Raw genomic sequence first — 27,938 nt, 5'->3', positions numbered from 1 at the left:
CAACACACTTTCCTGCATCATACACAGTTAAACTTTTTCACATTATTCTGCTTACCATTTCACTTTTTCACATTATTCTGCTTACATCTGTCACTAAACTGTTGCATGTTCCAGGTGATCCTGGAAAGGACTGAAGGATGCAGATTAAGTTCACATAGGTTGGTTATTCTAGACTTCACCACCATGCGTGAACAGACACAAAACATGCTGAAGCTGTGTGCTACAGGGAGAGATAGGAATGAATGGCAGCCACTCATTTAGACAGAAGAGTAAAGAGGTGCACCTGAGTTTGGTCACTCTTAAGTGACAAAGTATTCCAAAAGTAGAATGGGAACTAACATTTATATATGGATACTAGCTAAAGGCCAATCCTCTCCCCAAATCTATTACCTACTGATGCCGAAGCACCAGTGCGGTGACCATTGCTGAATTGTAGCCACCACCACCTCTTTAGGATGTCCTCTTCCATTGTGCTGTTGTTGTTGCCAGGAGTGATGAAAGCAACACAACCACCTCCCACCGAAGAAGAGGTGTAGTGCAAGATGGACAGGTGGCACAGGTCAGCAGCATAATAATGTAAACATCACCACATCTTCTTGTGCACATTCTCTTGGTATAATCCTCCCTGCAGCAGCTATGCAGGCAAGGGGTTGGACCAAATTCTCCCCATCACCCCAGAAAGAAAGGATGCAAACAAAACATAGCAACCATAATCTGAAGAAACAGTCACATTCTTCTCCTCTTGCTATCATTCCATCTAGGCAATGCAACAGGGAGAAATGGGTCCAGCAGGACTAAGAGCAATTTTCCCTTTAAAAAAGCTCATTTATTTTATTTGTTTATTTATTGAATTTATTTATATACCACCCTATACATTTATATGATGCTTTTGAATTATGGTGCTGGAGGAGACTCTTGAGAGTCCCATGGACTGCAAGAACATCAAACCTATCCATTCTGAAGGAAATCAGCCCTGAGTGCTCACTGGAAGGACTGAGGCTCCAGTACTTTGGCCACCTCGTGAGAAGAGAAGACTCCCTGGAAAAGACCCTGATGTTGGGAAAGATGGAGGGCACAAGGAGAAGGGGACGACAGAGGACGAGATGGTTGGACAGTGTTCTCGAAGCTGCAAACATGAGTTTGACCAAACTGCGGGAGGCAGTGGAAGACAGGAGGGCCTGGCGTGCTCTGGTCCATGGGGTCACGAAGAGTCGGACACGACTAAACAACAAACATTTATATACCACCCTACACCCGGAGGTCTCAGGGCAGTTCACATACATTCTGAAATATGGCAACCCTAGTAGTGTCATCACTAATGGAACTGGGAAACAAATTATAGTAATAGTAAAGATCTAAACTTACAAATTACATTTGGTTGAAGTAGGGATAGCCAATGTTGTACCCCCAAATATTGCTGGACTAACACTCCCATACTGGCTGGGGCTGATGGGAGTTATATGAAGGAAACTATGTTGGCTACACGTGGGTTAAAGGTATAAAGCACATTCAGTCTATAGTTGTGGCCCATGAGCTCCTCAAGATGATCTGTTTACTGAGCATTCATCCTCATTTGATTACACAGTTTATTTGTAAGTAAGGTCTATTCATTAAGCAGTTGTTCAGGTTTGTTTGCTGGAAAGTTTTAAGACTACAGTACGAGTCTTCATTCTGATTTGCTTGTGAGGTTACACATTAATAATTTACCCCACACTTCTTAATGCATCTCCATGTCACTTTTCTAACTGCAAAAAAACGAGGGTTTTAAAAGTACATTTGTTGTGTCCGAGAGCTTTAATCCACTTTAATTGTGCAAACCCAAATGTCCGGTGACTGGATCCCTCACGCTAAATATTGACAGCCTGGGTTGACCTGTTTTTAAACTAGTGACACGTTACCTTTTGTGGAAAGTATGCTTTGCATCACTTTTCCTGGTTTTTTCTGTGGTTTTGTGTGACATACTAAAATCATTTTCAAAATATATATTTGAAACATATTTGCAACAAAGTATTCTTTTCAAGTACACATCACAGGCTTCAGGTTGTGACAATTTATACATTCCAGAAACACAGGTGCAAAATTTGGTAAATTTCTGTTAGTGGGGACAGGCTAAGAGCACAATCCTACTCAGAAGCAAGTCCAGCTGAATTCAGTGGCGCTTGTTCGTAGGTAAGCGAGATTACGATTGCAGTTTGAGCTCTGACACGCAATTAAAACGGTGTTCTTGAGTTTGCTAAAGGCAAGAGAAGCATTCCTAAACCTTGCGTTCCCACAGGATACTGTTGTTCAACGTTTTTGTGAAAAACGGGGATTAATTCAGCCAGGAACTACGAGGGCAGGAACGAAAGCTTTGACGAGGGGTATAGCGTCGCCCTCCACAGAACCCCTTTTCGCGCATTCTCCCGGCCCAACCAATCGGCTCTCGTCGCCAGCGGAAAGGAAAGCCCGCCCTCCCACCGCCACAACGGGTATAATTGGCCAATGCGACCGCCCTTCAGGCCACTTCCCCCCTCCGCCCCCCAATTAAAGTTGCGGGGGGGGAGGAGAGATAAGGAGAAAAAGGCACTTGAAGCACAAGATGGCGGAGTTGGCAGGTAGCCAAGTCCAAAAGCTCCGCCATTAGTCTCCCCGCCTTCCCTAACGTTCCTTCGCCCGTAACTGGTCGGGCCCGGTCGCGGGCACCCAGAGCGTGGCGAGCGGCAGCCCAGAGCGGGAGAGAAGCGGGTGGTGGTAGTAGGGTGGGGGGAAGAGTCCGCTTAAGATGGCGACGGGCTGCCCCGTATGCAAAATACCCGCCGCCCCCTCCCCTCCGCCCTCCCGGTGGCAAAGGTAAAAGGGTCGGGTTCAAGCCACTGCCTCCGCCCGCTCAGACTCCATCTTCTTTTCTCCCTCACTCGGAGCCGGTGCAGTTTTCGCGGCATCGCGGCCACGGCAGACCCCGGGAAAGGAAAAGGCGCAGCGCCCGAAGCCCGCCGACCTCCGCCAGCACACACCCCCCCCCGCCCGCCCGCCCGTTTCGGCGCCTCCCTCTCCGCCTCGAGAGAACCGTCGCCCCTCCGAGCCCGAAACGCGCCGCGACCCGCTAGAATAAGGAAGCTCATTTACCTCAGGGTTTGGCGCCAAGCAAGCCCGGCGGTGGCTGCCTCGCAACGGGTCTCTGGCCAGGCCTGTGGTGCCCCCCCACCCTGCGGGCCCCTCGAGTGGGGTGAGGGGGGGAATAAAGGCAGGCGGAGGCAGCGGCACCGGAGGGGTTAACGTCTTGCCCTGCACGGAGCAGAGAAGGGGGGGGGAGGAAAGGAGAGCCGCTCTGTTGTTATTATTATTGTTGTTTTCTGGGCGGGGGGGGGGGTGAACGGGAGTCTTGTGCCGAAAGGTCAGAGTTCGTGACCCCGCCGGGCGCCGCTGCCGCCGCCTCTGCCGCCTGGGAGCGTCCCCTCGTTTCCTCTTCCCAGCATTACGCCGGCCGCGGCCCCCTCCATCTCTTCCCCCCACCGCCACCCCCTCCGCCTAATGAGGCGGGGCCGGAGCTGGGGAAGCGGCAGAGAAGAGGGAGGGGCTACCTGTGGTGGCGGCGGCGGCGGCTTCGAGCGCCCGCGTGCCTCCTGTCCCATCCCACACAGCTTCCTTCTCCCCCCCCCCCCGCCCATTCCAGCTCTGCGATCCTTAAGGCGCAACTGGCGGAGTCCGGGTTCCATGTGCGCGGCCTGCGCTTTGCAAACCGGGGTAACGGACTAAGGGCAGAGCTCGCTCTCGCGCGCGCCTCCTGGAACCCCGACGCCGCAGGCGGAAGAGCCTTAAGCCGCCGGGCGGCGCCCGCGCTATCCTCGGCAACGGTATCTCGCGGCTGCCTCTCAAGGGGCAGAAGTTCCCCTCAGGGGCGTCCTGATCTCAGGCATGCGAGAGGTAATCTCTTCAGTTACAGATAGGTAGCCGTGTTGGTCTGCCATAGTCAAAACAAAACAAAAATCCTTCCAGTAGCACCTTAAAGACCAACTAAGTTAGTTCTTGGTATGAGCTTTCGTGTGCATGCACACTTCTTCAGATACACTGATACTTCTTCAGGTATCTGAAGAAGTGTGCATGCACACGAAAGCTCATACCAAGAACTAACTTAGTTGGTCTTTAAGGTGCTACTGGAAGGATTTTTGTTTTGTAATCTCTTCAGGTATCCTGTCCTCGAGCATTGCTTAGACTAGAGCAGTGGGATTCCCAAGTACGGCAGTCCCCGTGTTTTTCAAAAGCCAAAGCCAGGGACTTTTGAAAAGTTCGATATCTCTGTGGTGCTTTTTCATGTGTGAATGGTGCCACGGACCCCCTGCAGTCCACAGACCACCAGTTGGAAAGTGCTGGCTTAGAGCTTTAAAAGTTAACAGCAGGGCTTTAAATTGGCCCTGGAAACTGGCTGTAAGCCTGTACAGATGGCAAAGTAATAGGTTGATTGTATTGGCCAGGCCAGGTAAACAAGCTTGCCCCATTTTGGATCAGCTGACGTTTTCTTAGATGGGCCCATTAAAAGTATTGCCATGTTTTTTACTGTGTCTGAAACTTTTTAAAGTGCTTTTTTGGCAAAACTAAGGAGAGACCCATTTAGTAAGCTGCTTAATATAGGTTTTAAGAGCACTCAGAGGTGTGGCTACCAGGACATTTAAGAGGGCACCTAAGATTTGTGCTTGGCTATGCTGTCGTCTTTATCTGTCAATCTGTAAAGTAGTTTCCTAAGTAGCATATCTATAGAAATTATCGTTAGCGTCCTGCCTCTTTCCTGTCTATCAGTAGGTGAGAGGCATGCATTGTGATTTCTAATGTAAATTTTGAATAAACAAGTTTTAAGTTTTAAAATCTAATAGTGGATACCACAAAATTCTAACAATGGGGGGAAATGTTTCCCCATATTACCTATTTCTCTCTATTGCTTTCTTTGGAAAGTTTTGTGTACATTATGCCTTTTTTTCCACCTAAAAATTATTTTATGTTGTGGGGTTGTGTTGTACTAACATAACATTTCTGTGAATGATTGATTTTTAAATTATATTTGCTGTAATATAGGCCCTTCAAGATAGATACATGATAAATGGCATGAGGTTATTTTTTTAAAAAAAGCCTTACTTCTCTGATAGCATTCTCAATAGATATGATCTACCCAATGGAGTTGAAAATTGCCAAGCTTTATGCTTTTTCTAGAAAACTAGTATTCTTGGAGTTCAAACAGAGCCTAATCTGAGGGCTGCTTGTGTGTATACACATCCCTCCCTCCACCTAGCTCACAAGGATAATTTTAAGTTTCCATTCTTGTTATTAACTGACATAAGTTTGTTGCTGTTCCTGAACTTGGCAAATGATGGATTGCTATTAAGCCAAGATATCAAACAATTATCCTAGAAACCAAGAACCCACTTTAAGGAGAGTTCTTACAGACAGCACACTATTCTAAAATTGATATTCTTCAGCAAAGATAGGCCACCAAATAGAAACAAATGCCAGCAGTGTTTCCCTCAGATAATATCTGCTGCACTATTAGCTCATTCACCTGCTTATGTCCAAGTTGATATAGGCCATAACCTGCCAACAATGCCTTTCTGCTCCCTACCTATGACAAACAAGTTAGTTTTTGAAAGAAAACATGGGCATACAATTGATATAAAAGATGGCAATATTCAGAAATCGCAACATTTCAGTATCCCAAGACCCTCTGCCACTGATCTCAAGTCACCATTCTCCAACAAAAGAACAACAAAGAGACACTCAGGTGTGAAATTGCTGAACTAGAATTTATCAGTGAGTTTCATTCTACTGGTTTCGGACTCTTCTGAAACCAGTAAGTCCTCTCTTCCAGCAGAATGAAACTTTTTCAAGCCTCATTGTTGTAGGGGAAAGGGAATGGTTAACCCACCCTCCCCAGCTTCATTATCCAGGAAGAGCACCTTCCTGCCAGCAGTTAGGCTGGAAAAAAGGTTAAAATTATGTTTTCAAGCTCCATTGCCTGGAGGGGAGTGTGTGTACATGTGTGTGGTGTGTGCAGACACTTAATATGTGTGTGATTTGTGTGGTGCATGACCAACACTAGATGCAGCCCCCAGAGGGTTGCCAAAGAGGGCTGCTCTAGCTGAAAAAGCTCCCTACCCCATGTCAAGCAACCACAAAGTTGCATTTTTGTCTAAATCTGGGTGTTAGATTGAACTTGTGTCAAGATGATAACTGACTGAAGCAGTTCAAGTTGTTATATTGGATGTAGTAAAAACAGGACAATGTGAAACATATTAAAAATCCAAACAATAGCCTGTTGGGGCTTTGTGTCCAACTGGTTGAGCTGTGCTTTATAAAACTTTCAAAAGATGTTTAACCAACTCTTAATGGTAGAGGTTCCTACAAGTATGAGGGGATAAAAATGCCTCTTGATAACTAATTCTGTCTTATGCATAGAGGATGCATGGCTGAACTTAGATTTAGAGATGAAATATTGATCCTGTTTCCTATAGTAATTTGGAAATATAGTTTGGGGTGGTTGAGAAAACTATAAGAATACACATTAAATGTGTTTTAGCAGGCACCTTCACTGTTCTCTTTTTGGCACCTGCTAAAAACATTCCTGTTTAGAGACCCAGATCTATTTTAGTATTTTAACTTTGTATGTTTTAAAGCAGTGTTTCATTTTTTTCTTGATTCTACTGTTTTATCTTTTGTAAACTACTTTGAGGTTTGTTTTTACAATCAAGTGGCATGTAAATGTTATGAAATAATAAACAATGAATAATGATAATAAATAGCCACAATGCATGGAGAGACATTCAACAGGGTAGGGCTCTTTCATGAGGTGAGTTCTTTGTGTCCATGTCTATATGAATACAGGCATCTCAACTTACCCAGGGGTTATGTTCTGGGGAGAACACATAAAGACAAAATCACATATAGTCAAAAGACATTCAATTGGTTCAGTGGCGGGTGGAATTGCCAAAGGTCCCCCCCCCCGATGCCAGCCACCTTTATGTTCCCCCGCCCTTTATTTCAAATTGCTAAGTGCATAAAGCTGAATGCACACAAGTTAAATGTGCGTAAGTTGCAAATTACCTGTAGTATATAGCAGCCCAAATCATACAAGCTGCTGCTGATAGTAGTCTCATATTAAGGATGTTTTATGCTAAAACCAGCCCTTTGAAATATATACAGAATACACATAGAATCATAGAATTGTATGGTTGAAAGGGATCCCAGGGGTCATCTAGTCCAACCCAGGAATGCAGGAATCTCAACTAAAGCATCCATGACAGATGGCCGTCCAACCTCTGCTTCAAAACATTCAATGAAGGAGAGTCCACCCCCTTCCAAGGGAGTCTGTTCCACTGCCAAACAGCTCTTGCCATCGGAAAGTTCTTCCTGATGTTAGTTGGAATCTCCTTTCTGGTAACTTGAAGCCATTGGTCTGGGGCCTAGTCTCCAGAGCAGGAGAAAACACGCTTGCTCCATCTTCCCATGTGTCAGCCCTTTAGATATTTGAAGATGACATATCTCCTCTTTTCCAGGCACATGTTGGATCCCTGATATTTTAGACTTAAGCTTATACCAATCTGCACACAGCAATTACAGCAATATTGGCAGCAAAGGCATGCATGACCAATCAGTCCAGTGCCCGTTTGCTAGACAGTATTGTGGCTTTCTCATTAGGTAGATGGAGAGTGCCACCACAGCAATCCAACATTTATAATGCAGAAAGAAGTTAAGCTTTTTATTTATATACAGCCTTTTATTTATATACAGCTATAGATTTCTTGTCTAGCTAGGCTGAGTCTCTTGCTCCTGGTAATTCAGGCATAGTGGAGCATGCATACATACATGCATGCATGCTTGCAGGGTGTTGGTTGGCTAAATGCCCCTGCTCCAAAACAAGAGAGAGGGGGTATTTTCCCTGGGAAGTTTAGAATTCATTGCAAAGAGTATCTGCCAATTTTATAGGATCAGGATTAATTTATGTAAATACTGATTTCCAAACCAAGAAGAAATGGCAACAAATTCCTAGGGACCTGGTATTTTCTCATTTTATTTTTCTATGTTTCTTAAAACAAGAACTAAATAATTACTGTATTTTTACAATGAAATTTGAATAGTTATTTGTTCTTTTGCAAACTTCATACAACAGTAGTTAAATGCTAGCACCAAAATATCATAATACTGTTATTCTGTAGTGCATTTAAAAAAACAGAAAACCAAAACAAAAACATTTAGTTACTTACAGTGCAATCCTATATCTGTCTACTCAGAAGTAAGCCCCACTAAGTTCAGAAGGGCTTATTACCAAGTAAGTTGCAGTCTTAACCTGGGAGTCAATCCCGCTGAACTGGCTTAGTTCTGAGCAGACAGGGTTGCACTGTTAGTGTGTTACATTTGGCATTTAACATTCTGTTCCTGTCAGTGCAATTTTCCCCCCTTCTGCACCCCCATTTCATAATAGTATGATTTTAGCAAGGCCAAATTTGCAACTGGAAATGTGAGTGACTGAAAGTTAACTTTTATTTGAAGGTAATGTGAAAGTTGTGTTTTCATACTTAATTTTTACATACTATCTGCTTTATGAAATAGAAAACTTGATAGTGAAGTAACAAATCCATGCTACTGTGTTTATTTCCTCCCCTAAGACTCATAGTTTATTGAAACACAACAAATAATTGTGTGTTTGAATTGGTGTGAACCTTTATACAAATGGGGAAAGATCAAACCCAGTCAAAAGTCTAATTAGGAGTTCAGGTCAGAGAACATAATATAAATACTAAGGTTATTATTATTATTATTTAACAAAAATGTATTTTACTGTACATCTGAAATTTTTGAAGGTAACTTTAAAAATGAATGAAAATCTGCTTTGCTGAAAGATACCACAATATACTGATGCTGTGTGTCACAAAGACTGCCACTAAGGTACCAGTCCTACTCGGATTTGCTTGCCTAGAAGATCTCAAAATAAGTATTTGGGATAAAGGTATGGCAGCAGTGTATTGGTCTATGGTGGAACTGATAGTATTGACATTGCAATATTCACATGGATTATGATATTTGATTAACACAATGCTTAAAATCCCCAGCCTAAACAGTTATTTGGTAATGCAGCATTAGGCTATGTCACTTTAGTGCAATACTATGACTTCCCCTCTTCATTATTTGGGTATAAAACACAGCTTTTCAAGCAAAATAGTGCACAAATCCTTTGGATCAATGGGTACCATACCTAAAACATGGCTTCGCTCTGGTAGTCTCTGTGGCTTAAAAATGAGGACCATCCTCATAAAAACCCTTGAAAGAGCAATCCAGTTTTAGTATGCTCTGTCACTGGAGTTCTAAAATGCTTCTCTAGGCTTTTCTAAAAGCAGTGTGGAGATGTTTATTTGTGTTACTGGCCCCATTACCTGACTTTATGACATCACATCAGCCTCTTCTGTGGGTCCTGCTACCATCACCTACTGATGCACTCTGATTGAAAGAATGAACCAAAGCCCAGATTTGCAAGTGAGCATTGAGGGAGACGTATCTCATCCCGATAACCAGCTGCTACATTGTGTGAAAGCCACTTACATTTTCATTTACTTAATTTCTTGTTATGTTTATACCCCTCACAACAACCCTGTGAGGTAGGTGAAGCTGAGAAAGACGGTGAGCATCATGCCTGAGTGGGATTTTGAATCCTGGTCCTAGTGCAATATGCTAACCGTTATACCACATTGGCTATTTAAATACTTCCCGTCAGAGCCTGATTCAAGGTAGCTTGCAAGCCCATGGAGCAGTATGAGTACGTGCACCCACTGGAGATACACTGTGAGGTGTAATGGCTGCTACATATCGTAATCCTTTGCTAGACAAGGAAGCATTAGTGGCAATGGCCACCATATGCTTACATTTGCTCCGTTGGCAGAACACAGTGGAATACCAGCCACCATTCTTGAAGTGAGTGGCACAATTAAAGAGTGTAGTTGCGTATATTTCCTTGGATGAAGCAATAGCCCCACTAAGGCACTCAGATGCACATGGTTGCCATCATATGTACAGCGGTTGGCCCTGCTCTTGTGCTTGCTGCTTTCCCCCACCCTACACATTACAGGAAAGGTCTTAAGCAGGGAGCCTGCTTTAGGCTTGTAGGTTCCTAGATGTTTTACGTGATCAGGCTTCTAACTTGGCCAAGGAACCTATGCACATACAACAGGTTTGTGCCTTAAGACCTTCATGCATTGAAGATGGGGGTGTAAGAGATTGCCACCCATGTTTAAAATACCCCTGCACCACTGTAATAGTCATGGCTTCCCCCAAAGAAACCCGGCAAAGGGTTGTTACAAAACCCTTCACTAAGCAACAGTTTGCAATGCTCAAACTACACTTCCCAGGATCCTTGGGGGGGAAGCCACAGCCATCAAAGTGGTGCAAGAGTGCTTTCATTGTATGGTGTGGGTACAGCCTGAGTGCCTGAATAGAGCTGGGGTAAACTGAATGGAATATTTCTCCCAGCTTTCCTTATCTTTCCACCAATACAGTTAAATGTTTCTCTGCCTTTGGAGTCAAGTGCTGCTGACATTCGATCTGGATTATGAATCTTATTACTATATTACTACTAAAAATCCAATACCCTCAGCGATTAAAACAGTATAATAGTTCTAGATACAATCAGTTTCAGACAACCTTATGTGAAGGTTTGCAATGAATTAACATCCTCTGGAGTGGAGATGGATGTATTCTTCAGTAGAATTGGGTTGGGCCTTGCAGAGGACTGATGAAACAGGTAAGAAAGAAGACTTACCACCATCTATGTAAATGCCAAGTTGAATTAACCTTTTTGTTCCTTACCATTGAAATGGTTTACCATTGTGTGGTTTACGCACATTTTCTTTGGCAGGAATTCCAATAAGCATGACACAGTTTCACCCAGGCACTGTAAATGGATTAGTGGTATGTCAGTCCAGAATTCTTTAGATAAGAAGCTGTAATCTGAATAAAATTTAGGACACCATACTTCAGCTTCATGGCTGACACAGAAACAAGTTGATGATACTCTCTAAGTAAATAGGACTGAACCAGTGGCTATGAGTGACTAAGCGTATCTTTTTGAAATAATGCATACATTTATTCTAAAACTTGAAAATATGCAACTATTATATGGGAGCAGAGTACAGCGAAGGATGAACTTGAACTTGCAGAGATAGAAAAAAGGACCATAAATATTCCTTGTTTTAAAGGCTTCCACCTGTAAGGGAATAAGCTTGAGGAAGGAACAAAATAGTCTTATACAAGTTCTCTCCTGTGTGTTTAGCCACATGGGGATATATACAGTTTCTTCCAACAGAAGGGTGCTGTTGCAAATATAAATGTGTTCATTCAAAGTCCACTTGGTTGATAACTGCTATAATACAGATGCTTCCTCCATGGCTTCAATCCATCTAAGAAAAAAAAGTAGAATCATAATCATTTTATTGTATGTCTCTGTTTAAAAAGCTCAGGCAAGAATTAACACACATATGCAGAATGATGCATAGCTAGACTTGATTTTGGGGGTTATGGGAACATTGTTCAGTTTGCAACACTGGCTTTTCATCACGTGTACTATAGCTAGGATGCCAGATACCTTCCCCACTTCCTTATTTGCATGGAAGGTGGTTGCTATAATGTATGGACAGCTGTAGATAAAAATAGGTTTCAGATTTGCAATCTTATACACACCCTGAACTCAGTGGTCCTTACTTCCAAGTAGATATCTGTAGGATTGTGCCGTAAACCTCCTGGTTGTATGTTCCATTGCTCCATTATTATTATTATTTTAAAAAAAACATAATATGCCACACAGGTGAAATTTGGAAAATACTAGAATGAGTTGCCTGATGCATTTTCCACCATAGGATCACTTATTCACACTATCCCTAATTTGTATAAACATTCACTTGTGTTTGCATAATTGCATAACTTCCATACCAACCTATGGCTGTCTACAATTACAGGCAAATGTAAGCTGGAGAAAGCACCATTGGACTTGCCTGCTAACAAACATGCATAGGTCTGCACTGTAAATTACAAGCATTCATGGTTTGGTGGGAAACAAACCTACCCTAACAGAATATCATGTATTCCCACGTATGTTCAAGCACAGCAATTACAGGAGCATTCTAAGACCAATACATAACACTCATTGGTCCCAAGTAACATGGTATGCTTAGGCTGAGCAACTCCCAATTACAGTGGTACCTCGGGTTAAGTACTTAATTCGTTCCGGAGGTCCATTCTTAACCTGACACTGTTCTTAACCTGAAGCACCACTTTAGCTAATGGGGCCTTCTGCCGCTGCGCCGCCGGAGCACAATTTCTGTTCTCATCCTGAAGCAAAGTTCTTAACCTGAAGCATTATTTCTGGGTTAGCGGAGTCTGTAACCTGAAATGTATGCAACCTGAGGTACCACTGTATTACACCAGAAATTCATTTGCCTTCACAGAGCTTCCCTATCTGCATCAATCCAAACCATCTCAGACCCTTTGCCATGGCCAAGCCAATTCTGTTGCTGGGTTAATGCTTGCTGGACTGCTTGTGTTAACAGATTGCACTAGGTAAAGCTGAAGCAAAAGCAGTTGTGCGTATTTAGCAGCATTCAAAGAGCTTCAAAAAGGAAGTGAGAGCACATTAGAAGAGCTAGAAGCATTGCAAACAGTGTTTCCCCCCACAGGTTAGTATGTTATCGTGGGCAGATCAAACACTCAGTACCTCTGTGCTGAATTGTTATCCTCTGCTCGGAAGCTATAAAACAGAGTTTGCTTGTGGTAAAGATGGAAAACTGCATTCACATTTCCGCCTTCCTTTTCTGGGGCAATTGTGAAACCCAGCAAAGGCAAACTCTCTGTGGCGACTTTATCCTGAAATCAGTGCAGAAGGGAAGATGGGCTTTAGAGGGAGGGAGCACTACACACAGAGATCTGAGCTCTGAGAAAGAGAGTAGGCCCGTTTCTCATTGTACAAGTGAGTATGCCCTGGGGCCTCAGCAAAATATAAACAAAGCTGGGTTCCAGATAACCATCTTCGGAAATCTCCCACTTGACGATTGTAGCGAAATTCAGTGGCACATTTTAACGATCCTGAAGTGTCCTACAGGTTTAAAATAACCATTTTATGCCGGTGGGGGATAAGAGTTATCAGTGCCAGATACACTTTCCAGTTCTGTGCATGTAATGTGCAGTACATGATAGATAGCCTAAGAATGATCTCAAATGACAGCAGACCTTACCTCACTCGCTGTGTAGGTGTAGAGCACTTTCCCTTTAATGACAAACCACAGCTTTTTCCAGTGCCTTTTCCCCTTCTTACATCTGCTGAGATAGCCACTGATAGAAGAGCCCTCTCCTGAAGCTGCCACCTGTAAATGGGCAAGAACCAAACCATTCATGACAACAAATGCCTTGGAAAGGAACAGATTAATTTGAAGGACCAAGAATGTGCCCCTCCCCTCTGATTTAAATAGCTTTCCATTCAGATATGTACATACCTCTGAAGCAAGCATCCATGTCAGTAGCAAGAATATTAAAAGCATACCGCTTTGCAACCAAATGGACCCTTTGCACAACCTAGGTGTGTGTTCCCAAATCTTTGGCCATGCTGCCCATTTATACTACTAGATTATGTCTACCTGGACAAGGGACAGTAGTTCTGAATAATGATGCACATGATGGGGTTTTGGTGTCCAGAACATTGTAGAAAGCACAAGACCAATATTTACTTGGCAAAACAGCATTTTTCAGTGAGATGGAAAGTAAGGTTGATGCTGCTAGATTAGGACAGTTCTAACTACTAATAATTTGAAACACAAAATGCTGTGGCACTCAGGTAGTTGGAAGATACAAAACTGGAGTACAAGACCATTCTTGTGGATTATCCTAGTGATATTCACAGTGGCATCTCTTGAATCCTAGTGTCTGTTAGTCCCTATTTCTGGCAGGAACTCCCACATTAAGCAAAACAGCATATGACATTTATAATGCTTCACCTTGGATATTTTTCAAAGTGCATAGAGAGGCTGTAGTTCACATGTCTTTTGCCACTGTACTGCAGTCCTTTGTTGAGGGGAGTTTGTTAATTGAAGAGACACAAAGGGGTGCTTTGGTCTTTATTAGCATTGCAGGGATGAGCGTTCACAAGCCTTAACCTAGTGCACTTCCGTCACCCCTCTCTTCTTCTGTTGCAGCCACAATGAGGTCAGAACCACCTGATTCCCATTTTTAAACCACAGCTCACTGTGGTTAGCTTAAACCCTGGTAAGTGAACAAGCAAGGGTGATAAAGCCACAGTTTGAACTAACCACAGTTCCCATGAGTTTGAATATAATGGAGCTGTGGTTAGCTTAAAACTAGAAGCAGATGCCTCTGATCTCACAACTGCACCAGATGAGGAGGTGGGGCAAGCTCATTCACTAACAGTAAACCATAGTTTAATGCTGCATCTGAAAATGGACTACTTACAGTTTATTTTTATTTAATTGATGTTTATGCATTGAAATGTGTTTTCAATTCCTTAAAGCTACACTGCTGTGCTTATTTTATTTTAAAAGGCTTCCAACTGAATTAAAGGTAAATATGTCCATATATCTGAATTTTATTTGCTTTTATTGCAATCGGATAAGTTTAGCAGTGTGAATCTAGAAGTTAGTAAGGCCAACACATATTTATTTGTTACATTTATATCTCCCATTTTGCAAAAATAAGAAATGCCCAAGGCAGCCAATGACACTAAAGTCCACTGCAGAGTCCATATATTCTTTTGACTGTGAGAAACTAACAGTGGGAAACTGTTTCAAGTGAGAAACCCTTGATCTGGGCTAGCTGGTCTTGCTTCTGCTTCACCCTCTGGGATTGTTGGGTGTAACTACTAATAAAATGCAGTATTGTTTTGATACCAGCTTTGGTTTCAAAATGGACAGAGTTTTGTCCCTAGAAGATTGTGGCAAGGTAACTTGGGACAATACTAAGTTGCAACCTGTGACATTTCAATCTGTTCATGCTGCCCTCATTTTTATACATCTCAGTTGTGATCAATTTGACAAGGAAGGGTGTTGACAAGGAAGTGAATAAAATATGGTTCCATATTGGGTGTTTGTGTGTGTGTGTGTGTGTGTGTGTGTGTGTGTGTGTGTGAAGTCTGTTTAAAAATGCTTTTAATTGTTTTTTTTCAGATGGAAACATGAGAATCCCCCCCCCCCCCACATTTTATATGTTTCCATTCTAGAATATCCCTTGGTACAACAGCATATCCCAGTAGAAGCTCACAGTGACACAAGTGATGTGCAGAGCAGGCTAATTCTGCAATGCAGAAAATTACAAATACTGATCATAGAACATGAGCATTCCTGTCTTTTAGTTTCCTTGCCTTTTTGCAGGCATCCTTGATCCTACCTCCAAAAGAGCTGAAGGGATTTTCTTTTGTCTTTTGAAGGATGAGTAGTGGATATTGTGGAAGACAGAAGAGAAGGCACTGCCTGAAAACCTGGATGAACTTGTAGGGAAGCTCACACTTAGTGGCCGCTCTGCAATAGTAGATACAGGAAGAAGGGGAAATAATTATTTGCTGTGCGGGCCGACCCTGTTCTGTATTCAAGTAACAGATCCAGTCTCAAAGCACTTCATTATTATTTCTTCCAACTGTTTCCCACCCTTTCTCCAGAGTGATTAGGACAGCACGCACAGATTTCCTTACTTCATCTTCCCAATGGCCCTGTTAGGTAGGCTAGATTGCAAGACTGAATATAGCTGAGCTTAGGCTTTTCGGTTCAAGTCAAACACTCATCCTACACCACCAAATTGGATCTCTAAACTCTACACACGAAAGCCCATTGGTCTGACTAGGATGTGGCAACAGTGCATAAAAACACCCCTCAGTAATTAAGGGCATTTCACACAAGTCAAAACTTCTAGAATATTCTTCTCTGGGAACAAATGTGATCTTTGTGTACTGACTGACCCTACATCAAGCACAGTATAATGTTTTCCCTCCAGGAGTGGCAGGGTATAGCTAATTGCTCCAAAGAGAACTGGTGCAGTAACCAGCTCATGCCTGCTGCCTGAATCAATCTTGCTGGATGGCTGGTGAACACAAAATTAGTTCTCTGTCATGGGTGTCTCTGTCAAAAAGCGCTGCTCTCCCAGAAGCCTTTTGCTTTTGGTATGTGAGGAGGGACAGAGAGGACTCACCTCTCCTCCTCAGTTCAGTGTAGCAGCCATCACAGACTTTTGCAAGCCGATCTTTGAGGTACTTCAGAGGATACTTGTTTCTTGAGCAATTTCGGCATATAATCTACAAGAACAGAAGATGTGGTATGTATGCATTCTGCAGACCAGTGAGACATGAGTAGAAAACATCCAAAAGAGACTTAAAAGCTAATCCAGTCCAGGACCATCCAGTCTCATCACTGCCACCACTGCATATTCATCCAACACTCAATGCAATTTGCCCTGAAGCAGAAACCAGGTACATTAAGCAGAGGACAGGATAGAGAGCTTGAGATGACTCATGTAATGAAACAAGTCTCTTTAATTCTATTTCCTGGATATAACCACATTGTTTGTCATCTTCCACTTATGTGTGGCCGTCATTCTTTATAGTAAAGCTACATCCTGCCCATCACCTGAAATGAGTAACAACAGCATCAGCACCATGTCAGGGATCAGCCTCCACAGGCCTTCTGGAAGCACTATAAAACTGATCTGTGCTTGACTACAGTCCCAGCTGTGTTCATGAAGCACAGGGCAATGCTGCTATGAAATCCTATGTGTAGAAACGGCATCTCCACTTTTGTCATAAGCTGCCAGAAAGTCCTACTTGGTGCAATGAAGATATTTTGAGCAGAGTGCTCTTAGTTGCCAAGATATGTGAAAACAGCCAGATTTAACACGAATTACCTTCCCACATGCATGGCAATGATGACGTCTCAGCGTGAGCTTGAAGTCACAACCGCAGTTCATGCACATCATTACGTGAGACACGGGTACCAAGGTTGGAGGTCTCTCACCCAAGGACATTCCCAGCCTTTCCCGAAGCTGAAAATATAATGCAAAAATGCACTGGCTTTATTCTTAGCTCTGCCACGTAGTACAGGCTATGCTTCACCTGAACTACTCACTGGCGGGTATGTGCATTGGGATTCAGTGCTAGCCCCAGTCTTTTCACCGTTCAGCATGAAAAGTGCAACCCACAAAAACCTGATCTGGTGGGTCCTGCTTCCTGATCTCTCTTGCAATGGCAGTAGAGGGGGTAGGCAGTGCCTCTAAGGCAGTGCTTTGCATGTGCATTACGTGCAGACTTCTAAAGAGTGGTTGCATTTGGGACAATGCCATCTCAAAGAACGGCAGTAGATGCAGACAGTGATGCAATAGATACAGAGAGTGATGCCTTGGAGACATTCCCCCCTCCCAACATTCTGAGGATCAGTCAAGAGGGTGCCATTCCTCCAGTAAATGGAACATGCATGTGGAACACCATCTTTGAGTCACTTCCCCTTTTCTAGCACCATTGTAACAAGAGACCGAAGTCTGCTACCCTAGCATATTCCCAAAGCTTCCAAATGAAGCATGAAATGGCTGCATGTAGGGAGCTGGCTCTGGATTCACCCTAAAAATCCAGACGGAGTCTAGAACTGCTCACAGCAGGCGACTACCACAGGATTTAATTGAATGGAAAATAATATTTTATTGCTCAATCCCAGACAAGTCTACTTTTTATGATCGCCTAAAAGAAAATAATGCATATATTGTAAAGCTACACTTAGGCCAGATACACACTATTGTTTATCATGAATGAATGCATATCCATTTTGCTATATGTGCAAATAAAGAGGTGAATGCAGTACACAGTTGTGTCTACATGCACAGAACTTACATCTAGGTAGGAAATTGTATGTGAAGCAGGCTTAAACTGTCACTTTACGATGTCTTAGGACATCTAACAAATTGTATATAGATTTAATTTCATTAACAACCCCAAATCTAGTGTTCAGTCTGGATTTTTACTGAATGCATTGGTTCTTATTCCAAATCTTTATCTGTCCTCAAAAAAACGGAAGGGGATTTTTTTTTTTAAAGAAAAAACGTTCCCAAGGTGCTAGTTTGCTTTCAGTTTGTACAATAGTGTGCATACAGGTAGATTCATCTGCAAAGAGGGATACTTGCCGTATGTGGGAAGAAATATAGAATTGCACTGGAATTTTTTTTACCTATGTCCTTGCAAAACATTTTTCAAGCCAACTTTTATTTACAAGTTACAGTACAGAGAATCTTGTATTGTTCTTTTGTTCTCTATTTCTTGTTTTATGTGATTTTTGGTTTAATATTATCGCAGCGTCTGTTACCCTTGCATGTTATAAATATTTAAATTAAAACAAAACACATTTAAGCACAGAGAACCAGGGTTGAAAATAATCAAAAGGCCATCCAGTGCAGCCTCAGCAGGACCACCAACCCACCAATTCAAACATCAGTCTGTGAATCCTGGACTATCACATAATAGTGCTTTGCAAAAATAAAACACCAACTAATGCTAGCCTCATTACAGCAAGATACCTGGAGTCTCCTCTGTATCTCATTGCACAACAATAAAACTGGAAAGAATTTTAAAATTCCAGGAGCAACCGCATGATGGATGAATATTAAACACACATGCTTTGGTGACCTTTGCTGTCTAGCCTTGGCAGGGCAATTTAAATGAAAATAATCCAAATGCCTGGCCATAGGGGACTCTCTTCCTTGTTGTCGTTGGCATCCCTCTGTCTCCATAAATAATGGAGTACACCTGCAGGGGTGAAGTAAAACCGCTGCATTAGCAGCACCAAAGTGACCTCCCTGGGGCAGGAGCCTGGGCAGTGTATATGGAGGTCCTGGGCTGCCCAGACGACAAGACACCCTCCCCTTTTGGCCTCACTGATGCGCTCCAAAGGAAGGCAGAGCAATAAGTTTGACAGCAGCTTGGCTGCAGGAGTTGGCAGAAGGAGGCGTACAAGACACCATCCAGCCATTTTAGGGACTGAACTCCGAATTTGTGTAGGGTTTACACTCCCAAAGATAACCTGCAAGGTTGAGCATCAAAGTTTTCCTTGTCCTAGGTGGGCTACCTTCCCAGGTTGACAAACCCCATCTGCCTCTCACTTCTCTACAGTACATGCAGAAAACGTCTTTCTTGACCATTGGACCCACTATTGGTCTTGTCCACTCAATCTGCTGGAGCCTTTCTTCACATGCAAGGGAAGTCCCTAGCTCACAGAGGGTCTTCTTAAACCTACTCAAATAGGTCAGACAAGCCACTGGAACATGCTCTTACTTCAACACTGTTGTGAAAGGCAGCTGTAGTGTGAACTCTGTAGTCATCCGGGATACATCTACTGATGCAGCTGTACCACTCGTCCCTTTCAGAGCATGAGCTGTGGAGAGAAATGCAAGCAACTTGGTCAGAGTTGGGCATCCTGTTTCTTAACGGCAGGATTTTGTCCTTAAGATTCCTTGCCCCTTGCTCTTCTTTTGGTTGTCCACGGAGTTCATGCAAAGCCCTCCCATTCATGGCAGTCAGTCCATGTGCCCTTCAGCAGAGGAAATCTGCATTGACCTGGAGTGCTTTGAAATGTGTCTTAATTTGCAATGGGTTATGGAGATGTCACAAACGAGTCAATTAAAAAACAACAACAACAAACGAGTTGTAGAAGACACATTTTTGTTTTACAAAAATACTTGCTGGCTTTCCCTTGGGAAAAATACATTTCTGATGCCAACGACATATCAAGGCTGCAAAAAATGACAACCCCAAAACTTGCATGCAAGAGCAGTAAGCCCATACTTCTGCAGGCTGATCATTAGAGGTCGCTGTTGCACTATGAAAAGCTTTCAGAGAGCAATTCTTAGGGAGTTAAAACAATTCCACCTGCTTTGCCAGGACTTCAATAGGAATTGGCCCTCTGCAACTGGCATATGGGTATCTTTATGTTTACCCCCATAGGGCAAATAGCAGCTGTAGGCAGGTAGGGTGTGAAGAAATAGATTTAGAGCACCAAAAATATGTGCAAGTAAGGGCTTGTCCGCGCTTCTGCATGTCTCATGCCTAGAAAGCACAGGTCCGAGCAGTTTTGGACCCAAGTGGCTTTGCCTTTGTCCTGCTGCTTTCCCCCAGAAAACCTGCTCTTTGGTGCTAAATTGGAACAAATGACAAGCTGCGGAAACTTGATTGCTGTTGGTTCCAATTCAGTGCTAAACCGGGGGTTTTCCTGGATAAGCCCTAAGGACCCCTCACCTCCATTGCCGGGGATCAGAGCTGAATCCCCTTCCCAGCAAAACTGCATTTACTTTTCCCCAAAAACATGGGAGATCTAATTACTGTACAAATTTCCTGCCCTCTCATCTAGTTGTGAGAAAATGGCTCAGTGGTCACAAACCCCTGCTCCATTGGAAGTTTTGTCTTGCTGGTGCTCTAAACCTCCCTCTGTCTTGAAGTTGAGAGAGAGCAAGTGCCTGAAGCAGAAATTGCAGCTTGTAGGCTGAGCAGCCTTAAGAAAGTTAAGAGTGGGCGAGGGTTAAAGGAGAGCCAAGATAGCAAGCTGAAGAGCATCTCTAAAGGGTTGATCCCCTGATCCCTCCTGCATTGCATTCCAGCTTCTTTCTAGTCTCATGTGAAATGCCATTTGAAGAGTTCTGCATTTCAGTCGGTTAGAAGTCCTAGATTTTATAAAGTATTGCTGGGTTGCACAATACTAACATTGCGGGTTGGTTGGTGTAACCACTGGCAGGGAATGAGACCAATGGTTATTACAAGAAGCTAAATTAAGTTCCCCTTTGCAAAAAAAACATTTGTTCCAAATTTAGACTGAGGGAATTTTGCATCAAAAGCATGCAGGATGCTGGTGACTTGGCTCCTCCATGAGTGTGCAGTTCTGAGCTCTCTGAACTTTACAAAGTATTGACACTTGAGATATATGTATTTTAGGACCCACCCTGGTCTTGTGACTGTAATCCGTTTTGCACTGGTTTTAATGCTGTGCTTTAAATTGCTGTAACCAAGCCTGCAAATTTGTGGCGGGCATGGACAAAAAATAGAAATTAACAGCAGCAGCAGCAACATCTTAATGTGACCTGCTCTTTAGTTTCTGTATAAAATCACCACTAGCATCAGTGCTGGGCCTGCAGCATTGCCCCTGTTATCTCTCCAGCCTGTGCTCTTGTGTGCGGTATCAGGCAAAGACATCTGAGACTAGTTTATCTTTTGTGAAAGAAAACCAGAAGCTGATCAATGGTGCTTGACTGAGGCTGAATCCCCACACCCCCATGAGCACTTAGCTGTGAAAAACATCAGCTGCTATAAAACTCAATTGCCCTGCTGGTGAGAAGAAGGCCCAGGACAGAGGCATAATGAGATGAGATACCTTGCGTCACCTTGTGTCTGTGCCTCCTAGTTTTATTTACTCTCCACGTGCTTCCCACAGCCAAGTCCTTACTTGCAAGATGGCTTCCATCTATTAAAGACCTCTGACGTTTGCATTGCCAATCTTAGAGTTGGAAGGAGTCCAATGGCCATCTTGTCCAACCCCCCTACAATGCAGGAATCTCAGCTAAAACATCCAAGAGAGATGGCCATCCAGCCTCTGCTTAAAAACCTCCAAGGAAGGAGAGTCCACCACCTCTCGTGGAAGTCTATTCCACTGCCGAACAGCTCTTACTGTCAGAAAGCTTTTTCCGATTGTAACTTATTTCCAGCAGGATTTCTGTGCCTTTATTAACAAACAAAAATTTAATGGGTAGATTTTCCTCTGTGCCAGTACTGCTTCTGAATGCTAGGGAGAGCTTCATGCAGCTGATGAAGGCACAAGACCCCTCCCAACCCACCTGAAATGCTAAATCAAGTCTAGCTGAAATCTCTGGATATATACATGCATTTTGGAAATAATGGGAAGAATTCAATGTAGCACTAAGGAGATTGCTCTGTCAGGCAAGCGTATGCTGTACTGGGGTTTTTCTCAATCTTCTAAACCAATTGGGGGGCACAGGAGATAGATAGGTAGGGACAGGAAAGCCCTGTTGCACTAGCAAAAGCCCTTGCACTAACAGAAGACTGGCCCACAAGCACTGTGTTCATTTACGACAGGGAGTAAATGAAAGTGGATTTGAAAAGAATTGCAGGTGAAAGCAGCAATGTGGATGGCTCTTTAACTATCACTATTGCATATTGTTAGACAGGAGTGTCAATTGGATAAGATGCCTGTGTCTGTCTGTACAAAACATTTACCGGTACTTGTTGCAAGGTGAACGACTTCCAACTACTGTCATACTTCTCACTTTTTATTATTCTTATTATTCTTATTTATTAAATTCATATGGCCCCCTTCACAGGATGGTTTTGATGCATGTGCGCCAGATATGCTCAGTACGAAATATGGGGCATTCCTCAGATATATGCATAGACAAACTGCAGCATAGAATCACCTGCCACGAAGTTCAAAGCATCTTTGAGAAAGAGGGAAGAATGAACCCACAAACCAACAGTGTGCACTACAGCAAAGTTAGCCAGAACATGTGATCAGGGATTATATGCCAACAAAAGCCTGATCTTCCACAGACACTTTCCATCTGCTTTCTGCTCCATTAAACTGCTTCTGGACTGATATATTGCTTAAGTGAGGAGAGAACACTTGGCTGCTGCTTTGTTAATTGGCACTGATCTTTTCTGTGTAAGTAGCTTGCTGGGGATGAAGAAGGGCACACAGCTGTGGATGCACAAGCCAAAACTACCAGAAGTACCACCCAAGGTATCTTGCTTCTGATCTGTAAGCTGTCTTGAGTCCCACCAGGAAAACAGGCAGGGTAAAAATAAATGTATTGTTATCATAATCATCATCATCATCATCTTGTTGTGGCCTCCTGGGCCCTCATTGTGAAAGCTGGTTTGTTTTTAACTGTGCATATCAAGTGATGAGCAAACTGCAATATTTGTTCTTTTAGCAGAACCCCGTTTCACCAAGTGCAAAAGAGATACACTTAGAATTCAGTAATGCTCAGCCCAGGAATTTGTTTTTTGAGGATCAGAACGGAACTAAGCTTACAGTCCTTTCACACACAAAAATCACTCCTGGTTACCTCTTCACCCCTACCCCCAAATTCAACAGTATAATTACAGAGGGGGAGTCATACTGCTGTGGTCTTGTTCAACAGTTTGGGAGCCAGAAATCCTTGCCTATTCGCTTCAAATTACCCAGAGATCCAACAGTTGATCTTGATTTATTTTGCCAATTCCTGGTTTAAGAACAGTGGAAACACGGACCCTGATTGCTACTGCACTGTGGCAGGCAGCAAGGAACATCAGTGGAGCATGGGAACTAGCCACGAGGAAGACCCTACAAATCTCAATGCTAAACAGGGTTTCACAGCAGCCTAAAGATAATTTTGCTGAATAGCCTCCTACAAGACTATCTAAAGTCGCGTTGTTAAGGGGCACTGCCTGGTTGGGCTTGTGTGTCTGACAGACAGATAAAGCACAAAGAATCTCATTTGCAGTCTGCATAAGAGCTAACTCCAGCCAGCTACACAACAAAGATGAGAGAGATCTCAAGGCCAGATATACCACTAGCTCTGCCTACAGATTCCCCCCCCCCCCGTGGTCTTGATCTGTGCCTATGGCAGACTTCAGGGGTCATCTGATTTCTTAAAAGTTGCTTCTAATGGGTCCCTGCGACCCAACACGTTGATACAATTCTAATCTTTTGTCTATTTCCTTCTCACAGCGCTTAATTGCAACTCATGCATCTTATTCATTCCTATTTCATGAGAATGAACTGCTCAAAGGTAGGGGGGGAAATCACTTTGACTAATGTGTGGTTCTAAACATGTCCTCTTCTGATTCCTACCTGAACTGCTGCTCTTTGCCAACTGAGGTAAAGGGAGCTAGTGGACAGGGTATAAAGGCAAAACCCTATGAATGTAGTTTTTTCTAAGACCTAAACTTTTCTTCACTGAGCCCAGATGCAGTAATAGCAGCAAGGTTCCATTTGTGCTGCTGGCAATCCTGTGATCTCAATGCACTTTTTGGTTTTAATAGTTGTTAATTCATTAGGAAGGTTCCTTGTAAACAGAGACCTCCATTACATTGTCAGTTTTTTTCAAAAAAATAATCTTTCCTCTTTCATTTAAGCGCTATAAAATGCCCTAAAACCCACCAGGCAGAATTAGGTAATTATGACTTTTTATTAGCCCACCAGTTACCTCAGGGACATGACAAGTGAAGTTATAAGAAGCGAAAGAGGCAAAGCGTGACAGCAGGGAAGTTACGAAAGATCAAGAGACAGACCACGAGTCTATTAGAAATAGATTTTCTGCTCTCCGCTCTCTGTCTAAGATCTTCTGAAGTGCTGAGCTAAAGCCTTCGGCTCATTATAAGTGCTGAGACAGTTATGTCTTCTGAGCTATACGTTCAAAATGAATGCCTTCTTTATAGTTGAACACTTTCCCATTATCCACTAGGACACCATGGATATGAATGGAGTTTAAATATAGTGAGATGCCAGCTAAGTCTTGGGATGCAGTTGGACTCGAAAAACGAATAGTGCTATGATATTGCCTACCTTGCCGATAGAGTTAAGCAATTTTCAGCGTATTCAATCTTCAAGACATTTTGTGCCTTTTCTGTCACTGGACGGCTAACCTAAAAACAAATGACATTTGTCTGTAGGTAGGAAGGAAATCTGTTAAAAACCATCCATGCCCAGAGCATGCAGACACTTAAATCCCTTTTGTCATAGAGCTGGGGCAACGTGGTGGCCTCTGGTTCCCAAGAAGGTCTCAAAGTGCCCATCAACACAGACAGGCTTTCTTACGTGTTCACATAATATACTGTAAAACTAAGTGATGGGTTTTCCAAGGAGGCATGCCAAGTGAAATATACTCAAGAGAACAGCCATAGGTTTCATGGAGTTTATTTCAGTGTGCTGGTAAAAACAGTCATTGGGTGTGTTGCTTGGCTGGCCCCTCCCAGACCCAGGCTATATATCCTTTATTCACACCCAAGGTCACACCTGATAGGCTACTTCAAACTTCCCTTCTGGAGCCAGATTGGACGGCTCCAACGGCCAATAAGATGCTACATTATAAAACCCTCCCTGCCTATTATTCAAGTACCCCAACTCCAGACATAACACCGAGTAAACACAGAAGGAAGGCCAGCCGAATGAGTGAAAGCCTTTGTACTCTGTTGGGAGCAATGCATCCCCTCAGGCAGCTGCAGGGCCAGATCAAGACATTTTGGCACCTGAGGCAAACCTCAAAATGGCTTTGCGAGTGAAGGTCTACATCAGGAAAAAGGGGGGCGAGAATAAAGATCTACAAGTGTGGGAGGAGACCAGCAGTGCATTCACCAAGAGGCCTCTGTAGAGGCAGAATTGGGGGGGGGCCTACTGGGGAGGCAGCAGATCGAGCCTCCAAAGAGCACACCAGCAGATCTTTATTCCCATGTTATGAATGGGAAACCGAAGCTGAGAAACAAGGGGTTGAACTTTATTTTAGTCACACTCATTGAAATCAGCAGACATTGCTAAGGCGTTTTAATTTAAATAGGTAGAGTAGAATTTAGTTGGCTACAATGCCAGGTCAAGACAACCTGGTCCACTGGATCCCACTCTCTGGAATTGAGATGGTGGAAAAGTGAATGTTCTTAAAGGATGAAAAAGAATAATAGACATCTGAAGGTTTGGATCCATTCAGCACGGCTTCGGACAGCAGCTTTCTAGGCAGTGTGGAGACATTAAGCTAAACCGGTATCGCAGGACTTTCCCTGTTGTTTAAATTTAAAATGTTCTGAATACTTCACAAATCAGGCATATACTCTGTCCTCTCACCAATCTCTTAAAGAAAAAAAATTGGGGAGGCACAGGTGCAATGAATAATTTTCACATTCTTCAGAAACATATTAATTTAAATTGATCCAAAACGTCTAACACTGCCACATCCAACAGCATAGCTTCATTACTTGTTGATGTGGAGAAGGGCTTCTTGTTAGTGCTCCAACATTAACCCCTAGCTAAAGCAACTCTCAGGAGCGGCAAAGAGAACCAAAGGGAATCCTGACTAGATAGTAAATCAATTTTGATTTACATTATTCAGGACCAGCCTCTTTGGAAACTGCCTCATTAGGACTTTATTAACATCCTCGCCCACTGCTGCTGAACTTGTTCTAAATTCCTGCGCTTTAAATACTTTTCTCATTTTAGCTCCTGTAGCAAACAAAGATAACCTGAAGATAAAATATCTCTCCTCCCTTCCAGCCAAAGAGAACTAAAAGGCTTCCAGCTGGATGAAGATGCAGTGCTAAACAAAAGAGAGGGTGTTAACGTTACCCTCATGCCAGACACAGCCAAGGTGTTCTTCAGGCGATACTTGCCATCCTTCTGGGGATATGTATACAGCAGAACATCATTCATCTGTACAAAGAGAAAGACAAAATCAATTACTTGCAACATACCTCACAAGTCTCACTGGCATTCTAGGTCCACTACAAGGAGCAACTTGATGAACTATCTAGGGAACGGTCTGATTGCCAAGTTCCTGAAAGGACCAAGTGTTTCAAATGTGGGTGGGAGGATTTGTCATGTGACAGAGTGGCGGCTTTACCACTCGCCTGCTTTGTAACCCGGCTCACATTAACCAAACACCTGCATAACTTCTATCAGTGGGTCAAATGATATGGGGCATTTTCAGATTATCTGTTTATAATGCAATGAGCAGACAGTTCTTCTGGAAATTTTGTTGTGGGAATAGCCTCACCCAGCAAGAGCACAAACCCTATTAACTCTCAAAAGTTATATAGAAAAGTAGTAAGAAGTAAGAAAAGTAGTAATAGTAAGGAAATGTCTTGTGAATACTGGCTAAAGAACACTAAAAACAAGCCTGCTTAGATAGAATAATTCAGGACACAGTGGTACAGTTGGCTAACTTGTGGCATTCAGCACTTAGAAAGGTGTGTGCTGTTATATAAAATCTACAAATAGTAGTTCAGGAGTTCAGCTGAGTGTCACTGCTTATTGTGATATAGCCATGCTTTACTCACTTTTACAGGGTATCTGTGTAACATCATAATCACAACATACTCCTCTCATGTTTTCCATGTTCAGCTTCCGCTGCCCCTTTTGATTTTAACACACACAAACACAATGGAACAGTGGCACACTTTCCCGTGGTGCAAACATTCAGTAGCTTTCCTGGCTGGTTACAGCCTATTTCTCCCCCATCCCTGTTACAGATTCCCAAAATATTGCATATTTAAATATGCTGAGGAAATGTCTATTGTGTCACACTAGGATTTACCAAGTGTTAAGGGCCAAGCTAGACAAAATGGCGGAAGATTCAGAAGATCTCTCTTTTAAAGTATAATCTGCTACAGTGGGGAGAAGGCAAATCAGGGCCTTCCTCCCCCTGTACGTTTTCTTAGGCTATCATTATTCCCTGAATAGTATCTGTATGATTCCACTCCATGAATCTCCACAAAGTCAAAACTTCTTTAAAAAATAAGCAACAACCCACTACTATGCCACTACTGCCGGATTATTTAATCAGACAGGTAGAACGTCTTAATAAAATATCTGTATAAAAAATGAGCCCCATTATTATATTGGGATAAGCTATGTAAGCAAGAACCCAAAGAGGCACATGGATAGGCAAAGACTGAAGACTGAAAAACACAAGTCACAGAACTGATATTAAAAAGTAAGATTGAATTCATTATGAGGGAAATCAGACGTCGCAATGCATTTAAAGCTAAGAAAATATTTTAAGACTGGGGGAAATGGGTGATTTGTACGGTTGGAGCATAGTGGGGGAACCATTGAGTGCCACCAGCCCTATGGACAATATGAGCGGAAAGAAGCTCTCTTCACAAGGAAATGTAGTGTGTTTATTTGTGTTTCTGTATATTGCACCCACACAAGTGT

At 43.0% G+C, this 27,938-nt stretch overlaps 2 protein-coding genes and 1 long non-coding RNA gene across 15 annotated transcripts in view; 1 reads left to right on the top strand and 2 right to left on the bottom strand.

Annotated features, from left to right (window-relative positions):
- The window catches only part of NR2C2 (nuclear receptor subfamily 2 group C member 2), a 33,000-nt gene extending 29,750 nt beyond the window's left edge, over positions 1-3,250 (bottom strand). For 5 of the 6 annotated variants that reach the window (XM_081902239.1, XM_081902242.1, XM_081902243.1 and 2 more), the window contains exon 1: positions 3,106-3,250. The gene's annotated coding sequence lies outside the window, so the exon portion shown is untranslated. The remainder of the gene's footprint in view (positions 1-3,105) is intronic. The other variant, XM_081902240.1, reaches the window with a different exon arrangement.
- A 4,754-nt stretch (positions 3,251-8,004) lies between these two features.
- The window catches only part of FGD5 (FYVE, RhoGEF and PH domain containing 5), a 134,414-nt gene continuing 114,480 nt past the window's right edge, over positions 8,005-27,938 (bottom strand). For 2 of the 5 annotated variants that reach the window (XM_081901303.1, XM_081901302.1), the window contains exons 13-21: positions 26,349-26,432; positions 24,582-24,661; positions 19,307-19,406; positions 16,897-17,034; positions 16,189-16,291; positions 15,394-15,524; positions 13,236-13,364; positions 12,719-12,867; positions 8,005-11,408 (exon numbers count right to left, since the gene is read on the bottom strand). In XM_081901303.1, coding sequence (XP_081757429.1) covers positions 11,372-11,408; positions 12,719-12,867; positions 13,236-13,364; positions 15,394-15,524; positions 16,189-16,291; positions 16,897-17,034; positions 19,307-19,406; positions 24,582-24,661; positions 26,349-26,432 — 951 coding nt within the window. In that variant the 3' untranslated portion in view covers positions 8,005-11,371. Of the gene's footprint in view, positions 11,409-12,718; positions 12,868-13,235; positions 13,365-15,367; positions 15,525-16,188; positions 16,292-16,896; positions 17,035-19,306; positions 19,407-24,581; positions 24,662-26,348; positions 26,433-27,938 lie in introns of all 5 variants that reach the window. The other 3 variants (XR_014165821.1, XM_081901304.1, XM_081901305.1) reach the window with 3 other exon arrangements.
- Positions 10,650-26,414, top strand: LOC309365334. Of its 4 annotated transcripts, none has more exons than XR_014166021.1 (3): positions 10,650-10,753; positions 23,745-23,805; positions 26,277-26,414. It is a non-coding gene; the product is annotated as an uncharacterized lncRNA (long non-coding RNA). The 4 variants fall into 4 exon arrangements; XR_014166022.1 differs by lacking the exon at positions 23,745-23,805 and adding an exon at positions 12,555-12,680 and having other exon boundaries at positions 26,277-26,413; XR_014166023.1 differs by having other exon boundaries at positions 26,223-26,361.

The sequence above is a fragment of the Podarcis melisellensis genome (genome assembly GCF_964234715.1).
Source record: "Podarcis melisellensis genome assembly, chromosome: 2".
NCBI classification, from domain to species: domain Eukaryota; kingdom Metazoa; phylum Chordata; class Lepidosauria; order Squamata; family Lacertidae; genus Podarcis; species Podarcis melisellensis.
This window is presented reverse-complemented; position numbering and strand designations above follow the sequence as displayed.